This window comes from Oryza glaberrima, chromosome 3, assembly GCF_000147395.1.
Source record: "Oryza glaberrima chromosome 3, OglaRS2, whole genome shotgun sequence".
NCBI classification, from domain to species: Eukaryota; Viridiplantae; Streptophyta; class Magnoliopsida; order Poales; family Poaceae; genus Oryza; species Oryza glaberrima.
The window spans coordinates 8,714,863-8,722,430 of NC_068328.1; the positions used below are offsets into that span (position 1 = coordinate 8,714,863).

At 46.1% G+C, this 7,568-nt stretch overlaps 1 protein-coding gene across 2 annotated transcripts; it reads left to right on the forward strand.

Annotated features, from left to right (window-relative positions):
* Positions 1-960: 960 nt before the first annotated feature.
* LOC127767045 (telomere repeat-binding protein 5-like) lies at positions 961-6,244 on the forward strand. 2 transcript variants are annotated; one of them, XM_052292249.1, is made up of 10 exons: positions 961-1,200; positions 2,142-2,329; positions 2,434-3,301; positions 3,407-3,586; positions 3,669-3,728; positions 3,820-3,899; positions 4,022-4,266; positions 4,351-4,674; positions 4,747-4,810; positions 5,504-6,244. In XM_052292249.1, exons 2-10 carry the CDS (start codon positions 2,240-2,242, stop codon positions 5,678-5,680), a joined length of 2,088 nt encoding a protein of 695 aa, XP_052148209.1. In that variant the 5' UTR covers positions 961-1,200; positions 2,142-2,239; the 3' UTR covers positions 5,681-6,244. The 2 variants fall into 2 exon arrangements, with proteins under 2 accessions (XP_052148209.1, XP_052148210.1); XM_052292250.1 differs by having other exon boundaries at positions 2,434-3,292.
* The last annotated feature ends 1,324 nt before the right edge of the window (positions 6,245-7,568 follow it).

Genomic DNA, 7,568 nt, shown 5'->3' on the forward strand with positions numbered 1-7,568 from the left:
ATTAGCAATATTTACTCCCTACCAAATTAGACTGGATAATGCACGGTCGGTGTGACAGTGTGGTAACGTTTACAAGGAGTGGGAGTTAGTTCCATTTTTGCAGATGGTGAGGCCGAATTGTACAGCAGGGAGTAACAAAAAAAACTCACCTCATTTTTTTTTGACGACGGTGTGCATGGCCGGAGGAAGACAAAGGCCACGAACTTCTTATCTAAAATTTATCTGGCCCCTGCTGCTTTGCTGCCTTGGAGAACCTCCGGAATCTTAGCACCTTTTCGAGCATCGTCCCTGAACATTCTCCTCCACGAACACCACGCTAGCCTCTCAAACCCCTCCAAAATTAACAAAACTTTATCGAAAAATAGGAGAGAAAGAAAAAAAAAGATAAAAAGTGGGAGAAAAACCCAAATTAAACCACAGGACAGACAGAGACAGACAGCGCAGGGAGAGGGTGGGTGATTAACCCCTCCTAATTTGCACGTTTTCTCCCTAACTAAAAACGCCCCCGCTAATAATCCTCCTCCCCTAAAACCCCCCACCTCAACCCACCGATTAATAAGGATCACTCCTCGCGTTCGTGGTCACGAGGGACTCCCGGGATCCGACGGTGGAGGAGGGACTCCCCGCCTGGAGCACCGACGGCTCGGATCATCGACACGTGGCGCGGAGCCGTGGGCTCGCGGAAAGCGCTCGCGTCTGTAATAGGGGGGAGGAAGAGCGAACCGCTACCCGCTCCCTTCGAGGGGGAGGCGCCCGCGCCGTCGGATCGGGGACACGTGGACGGCTGTGAGGGGGTCGGAACCGGTCGTTGGACGCGAGAGGGGTGCGACCGGGTGGGGCCGGTGGCCGCGTGGGGGTTTAACCGGGGGCAGCCGGTGGCGGGGGCGCGTGTGGGTGGTGGTGGTGTGGGAAGCGGGGGTTGGGGGGGGGGGGGGGGGGGGTTTAAGAAGGGAGGGTTGGTTTTGAGGGGTTTTGGCCAAACCACACAAGAGAAAAACCAACAGGAGAAGAGAAGAGGAGAGGAGGAAAAGGGAAATAAATAAAAAGGAGAGGAGAGGAGAAGGGAAGAGAAGCGAAGCGAGGCCTTCTTCGCCGTGGGAATAATTTTGCGCTCGGGGGATCTTGATCTGAGGAGGAGGTGGTTGTTGGTGTTGGGGAGAGGGAGCGATCGGAGCCAGGGCGCGGATCGCAGGCGGTGAGGTGAGTCTGGGGACTCTGGGGGTGGAGAATCCGGGGAATTCTCGCTGATTTTGCCTATATGGTGCTGGGTCTCGCTGTTGAGCTTTGTTCTGGCGGTTTTTGGGTCCAATTCTGTCCGAATTTTGGTTGGTTTGCTCTGGAGGCCTGGTTGGGGGGCTGAATTCGCTTCATTTTTGGAGGATTTTCGCGCATTTCGTGGTTGCTTATTCGGATTTGCGTCGCTTTGGAGGGGTTTTGGCGTCGAATTGGGTGAATCGGGCGCTGAGATCGGATCTGGCGCTGCAGAGGTCCGCCAATTCTTGGTTTGTTCTGCGCCTGTGGGGTTTGTACTTCTTCCCCCCCCCCCCCCCCCCCCCTCTCTCTTTTTTTTTAACCGACGGGCTCGCTTTCCTTTTGGCAGTTGCTTAATCCTCACGGATTCCGATGCATGTGAGTTTTTTAAAGCCTTTTTCCCCTTCTCTCTTTGATCGCTTGGCGTGCTGGTTTACCTGGCGAATTTATTTTTCTTTGGATGCATTTAATACGGCTGGGGGAATCCATTTCCTCCCCCAAAACCCAATTCCTTTTCTTCTCTTAATTTGGATCACGGGTGGTGTACGAATTCTTCCCGTTTGCTTCGTTCTTCAGGTTTTGATTTGATGCAATTAATTCGCTCTTTTGATATGCTTTCGAGCGCTGGTGATTTGAAATTCTAATTCGTTTCGGGCGCCCAAGCCCGGATCTCCAGTCCAGGGTTTTTTGGGATTCTCAATTTTTTTGCTAATTAATTGCACTGTTAACCACGATCGTTCTCTGTTTAATTAATCTCGGAAGGGTTTATCCGAGATTTATCCCAAAGTTCTTCTTGCGGAGATCCCAATGAAATGATTTCCTTCCTTCTTTGTACCAACTGGTTTCCTTCTTGCCAATTGCTGATGTGGTTTTCAACAATTCCTGCGCAGATTTGTGTTCCGGGACAAGCCATGAGCAGCGCAACCACCGGTTGTTAACCAAGCAACCCCCCTGTAAATTGAAAGCAACCGAAGCGAAGCGCAAAGAAATGGTTTTTCAGAAGAGGTCATCGCTGGAGATGGAGTCGGGAGGCGGAAGCCACGTCGCGGAGATGCCGCGCGTCCCCAAGTCCGCGAGGGTATGGGGCTTCTCACCGGCATCATCAAAATTCGGCACCTTGCTGCTCCGGTTGGCGAGCCCTGACAGCGATGGCGTTTCTTCTTGTTTGGTGAAATTGTGCAGGGCAAGAGATCAATTCGGAAGAAGGAGAGCCAGGGTCAGGTGATGTGCGCGTTCGACCTGCTCGCGACTGTGGCCGGAAAGCTGCTTGATGAGGGGGAGGGTTCTCTGGGGAACGCGAGCTCAGGCACCCCGGCCGTGGACGCGTCGCCCAAGGATGTCCGCGTGAAGCAGGAGCAGTGCGATGAGGAGGCGAAGCATTTCAAGAATGAGGTGATGGATCAGGATAGCTGCAATGAGAGTGCATTGGTCTCCCACATTGCGTTTCAGTGGCCGGTGAATCACCATGGGCGGAAGGGGGAAGATCCGGAGGGGAGTCATGCTGTGATTGAGGACCCCAAGGCCAAGTCCGAGGCACTGGACAAGGAATCCTCAATGATAAGCTGCACCAAGGCTGAATTGGGTTGTAATTTTGCAGCGATCGCTGATAGGTGGTCGCCTGAATCCGTGGAGTCAGGGGCCTTCACTGGGGATGCAGCTGCAATTGCGATGCCGGCTACCACATCAGGCTTCCACAAGAATGCTCCAGATATGTATAATCTGCTCGATCCAATGGATGTGGATGTAAAGCCGCCTCCTTTGGTCAGCTCTGACAGCACCGGCGAAATGCCGTTGTATGGCAATAAAATTCGCCGATCGACCTCTTTCCCGAGGGTCCCCAAGGGAGGGGCGGGGTTTACTGTAGATAGAGATGAAGATGATGATGATAAATCTTCCGGGTGCACTCATCCGAGCACCGCTACTAACAGGGGTTTCAGGCCCAATTGTACAGCTGGTCATAGTAGGGTAAAGAAGTTGCTCGCCTGTAAGCACAGGAAAGTTGCTCCAGCCAGGATGCACAAAGGAGATCTTTCCTATAGTGGTGAGCATTGTGAGATCCCATTCACCTTTTCCTATTTTGAGGAGCACTGCATTGATGGCACTCATATTCAAACCTGCTTACTCTATTCTTACTTGAGTTCGTTGATCCTGCTAGATGTTGACCGGAAGCCTTCTTTCCGCAACAAGAAAATGTATTATACACGACAAAGGACACAAAGGAGCACATTCAAGCGGAGGAAGATGTTAGATCGTCATTCAGCCCAAGTTTCTGAAGAATATGCAAAGGCAAACACAAAGTTTGCTGCAAGAGACTCGCACACGGTTTCTTTGGAAGGTTTGTTTTGCTTGAACCTGTGAATTCTTCTTCGTGCAGCTGCCCCATCTTTTAACTTACTGGGGCAATATTTCTTCTGCAGCAAACAAGGGGACCAATTCAACAGCGTTCCAGAAATCACAAGAGTCAAGTGACTGCCACGGTAAGTTTGGCCCCATGAAAAATGTTTTTGATATTGTAATTATTTTGGTTTTATGGCCATAGTCTAAGACTGCCTGTTTTTCTCCTTGCAGTAAAACTTAGGATCAAGTCTTTCAAGGTGCCTGAACTTCTAATTGAGATCCCAGAAACTGCGACTGTTGGTTCACTGAAGGTACGGAAAAAGAGACATTTTGCTCCTGTTTTCTCATTAATTGATCAGCACAAAGAGATGTTGCAAGAATTTCACCTTTTGTCGATGATGTTTCCGTGTTTTAATATGTATTTATAATGCAGAAAACTGTTCTGGAGGCAGTAAATGCCATACTTGGAGGTGGTCTGCGTGTCGGTGTGCTCCATCATGGGAAGAAAGTCAGAGATGATAATAAAACCTTAATGCAGGCTGGGATTTCTCATGATGAGGTACTGGACAACCTGGGTTTTTCTCTTGAACCCAATTGTGCACCGCATCCGTCACAACTCTCACCTCCCGAAGATAATGAATTCATGGAAACTGTTGATACTACTGAACCCCTAGCTAGGTAATGAATATTCTCCATAAGAAATCATTGTAAAACTCGAATGTGTGTAGCCTAACCCAGCCTTATGTATTTCGCTGGATACAGGATTGCACCTGCTGACTCATCTTCCAAGCATGGTGAAGTTGATGCTTCACAGGAGCTTGCATTGGCACCCTTATCAGCAAACTACCAAGGGAGTGATCATGACTTTGTGCACTCTCCTGGGGGCATGTCTTCACCTGATAAGGCATCCACAAACTCGCGAGCTATTGTTCCAGTTACTCCTGCAGATTCCAATGCTGGGGCTATAGTTCCAGCAAACAAAGCAAAGAGGTCACCTGAACAAGGGCAACGCCGAATCAGGCGTCCGTTCTCTGTTGCCGAAGTGGAAGCCCTTGTGCTTGCAGTTGAAAAGCTTGGAACCGGAAGGTATGCTGCTTACTTCACTCATTTGACCTTACATTTTCATAATTTCTGTTTCTTACTGTATTTCTGTTTCAGATGGCGAGATGTCAAACTTCGGGCCTTTGATAATGCAAAGCACCGGACTTACGTTGATCTTAAGGTAATTATTATTGTGATACCTGTCAAATGCCTTACAAGCTTTTTCATGTCTAGTTAAAGCAAATACCTTGGCATTGCACATGTTTGCAAAATATGATCATCACTTTCCTTTAAAGGTGGTCATACTTATCATTATTTCTGATCCATTTATCAATTCCCATGATTTTTCCTTCTGTTTGTGCCAAGCTTTTAGTTCTTGTCACAATTGACTTACATCTTGGGCTTTAGGCAAATTTTGTAGCGTGTTGCTAGGCTGATTTAACAAACTGTTCGGTGCTTCTGGGTTTTAGGTTCCTTAAGCAGTATGGCAGTCTAACCGTACTGTTTTTGTGTTAGTAGCACATTTCAGTCAGGCTCTTGTTCTGGAAAACTTTTTGTCGTTATGATTCAGTTAGTCCTGTCCTCACGCATCAGCTTTGTTGTTTGGACGGGCCAAGTGAGTAGTAGTACCAGAATGGTTCACCTAGAAAATAAAAGCTACCTATTCTTGCACGTCAACTAACTCGGTCCTGGCTTTAGAAAAAGTCTCACCAAGGGATCAGATAACCTTTCCTTTACTAGAGTGGAAGCTTCTTGCTGCTTTGCATTTAGGCAAATTGACTGAAAATGCATGCGTTCTCTGGTCAAACTCAATGAAAGATTATTAAGTTTGAACTTGCATTTACTAACCGTGTCAAAATTGTCATGCCAACAGGACAAATGGAAGACGCTCGTGCACACGGCGAGCATCTCGCCCCAGCAGCGGCGTGGCGAGCCGGTGCCACAGGAGCTGCTCGACAGGGTCCTGGCGGCTCAGGCCTATTGGTCTCAGCAGCAAGCCAAGCTCCAGCCTAAGACGCCCCCGCTGGCTGAGGCTCTCCTGCTCACCTAATAACCTGATCTCAGCTAATGGTCTCTTAGGAAACCATTCCAGCTTTTGTATAAAGTCAGTCAGTCCATTCAAAGGAGGTTAAGGAAGATATTAGAAAAAAAGATATATATAAAAAGGTACAAGAAATATTGACCGATTTGTTGTAATATCTACTCACCAATTATTCTTTCAAGCCAGGGTTCTCTCTCCTTGTGAATTTAACCAAAGGTATGGGGTATTTCTTTGGCTACTTTGTACATGATGGTGATGGAGGAAGAAGATGATCCATGAACTGAGATCTGCAGTGACTACTAACTCACAATTTTTTTACAATTGTGGTTTAAAAGAGAAGAGATTAAAGCTTCAGATTCTTTTGTCAATTCAATTCATTCTTTTGTTAGGATGAAAATGGTGAAAATATAAGGAGGGATGGATCATTGCTTCCCCTTTTTTTTTTTCCTTTTTTTGTTATCCTAGGTGTACTATGTTTTCTTCACCAATCTTGTAGTTATCTTGGTCCCCTCAAAGTTGTACTTGATCATTATAACAAATATTAAAAAGAAATTGTTTATTCTCCTTCTTACCCCCCTTAAACTATGTCTCATGCATGTGATATTTTGTTATTATGACTAAAAATGTGTACTAAAACTTTGAAAGAGATCCTGCTTGGGATCAGAGCTTAGATGCTTGGCATTATTTATAGGTGCCCTGTTACAGTACTGCCACCAGAAGTTAAATTATTGGAGATTCTTATCCACTAACCTCAATCATAATAATCCATGTGCTGAAAGTTTACTGCTGCCAACAATGATTCTACATGAACTGTTTAATGGTAGTGCCAGTTCTTAATGCGTATACTGTTTGCCTGCATTATTGTTACTAAGGTTTTAAAACTTCTCCAACTAATATCTTACTAACTAACTCGTACCACTAAAAGTTGACTTGACTGCTGGTCGTATATGTTCACATAGTTATCTCATTTTGCCTAATTACAGTGACAAGTCAGATTTTCAGATATTTTAACAGTCCCAATCTGACCCTTGGTTTGGTTATTACAGCGTAAGAAATATCAACCTTCTAGTAAGACTGTAGAACAGCCATCTCCGTCTTGCCTACATCTCTGTTTCGTATACTGGAAGTATACCGCGTTTCCGTGCGATGATTGAAACGATCAAAAGCTTAGAATATTCCCATGTGTACATGGCGTGTATTAGGATTAGAAAACAAGCTAGTAGGCAAGAAGCCAAGGAAACGAAGGGAGTCGTAGTAGTAAGATAGGCAACTAACAAACAGGCTGGCTGTTGCTTGTAAGAAACCCTTGTGGCCTTATCATCAGGAGGAACACCGACACCTTGCCCCCATTGCACAATTGGACGCAAGCTACACAACACGAGAGACTCGCTGATTAAAACAAAATGCAGGAGTTAATTAAACCCCCTTTTTTTTTGTGGCCAGATGGATCACAATTAGTTGGGGATCAGATCGATCAGATCAGACCAGATCAGACAGTACTACTACTACCACCATTGTTGCGAGTGCTCTCCTACTCTGCACAACCTGGGCCCAGCTTCGTTGCAATCACTACTATGATCGCAACAATGGGGAGGGCGATTGCTGTGGCTAGCTAGGCCGTGTGGTGACATTTTTTTTAATAATGGAATAAACAAAAAAAAACACTCGAATGTTCTCACTTTCTCAAATCTCAGTGTAATTATTACTTTCTTTTTCTACTCTCGAAGCATTTATTCACTACTTTCAAAAATTCCAATATAATGACTCTTTAAAAATGAACTTGTTTTGAGATAAACAGAAGAAGCTTAATATAAATTTATGCTGAGACGGAGGGAGTATCCCTCATGCATTGATGTGCCCATGTTTGTAATTATGCGTGTGTATACGCCTGCCATTA

Excerpts from the sequence above, each read along its gene's own strand:
- LOC127767045 (XM_052292249.1), top strand. The coding sequence starts at position 2,240 with ATGGTTTTTCAGAAGAGGTCATCGCTGGAGATGGAGTCGGGAGGCGGA. Across the intron at positions 2,330-2,433 it reads GCGTCCCCAAGTCCGCGAGG|GGCAAGAGATCAATTCGGAA; the intron begins GTATGGGGCTTC and ends GAAATTGTGCAG. Across the intron at positions 3,587-3,668 it reads GCACACGGTTTCTTTGGAAG|CAAACAAGGGGACCAATTCA; the intron begins GTTTGTTTTGCT and ends TTTCTTCTGCAG.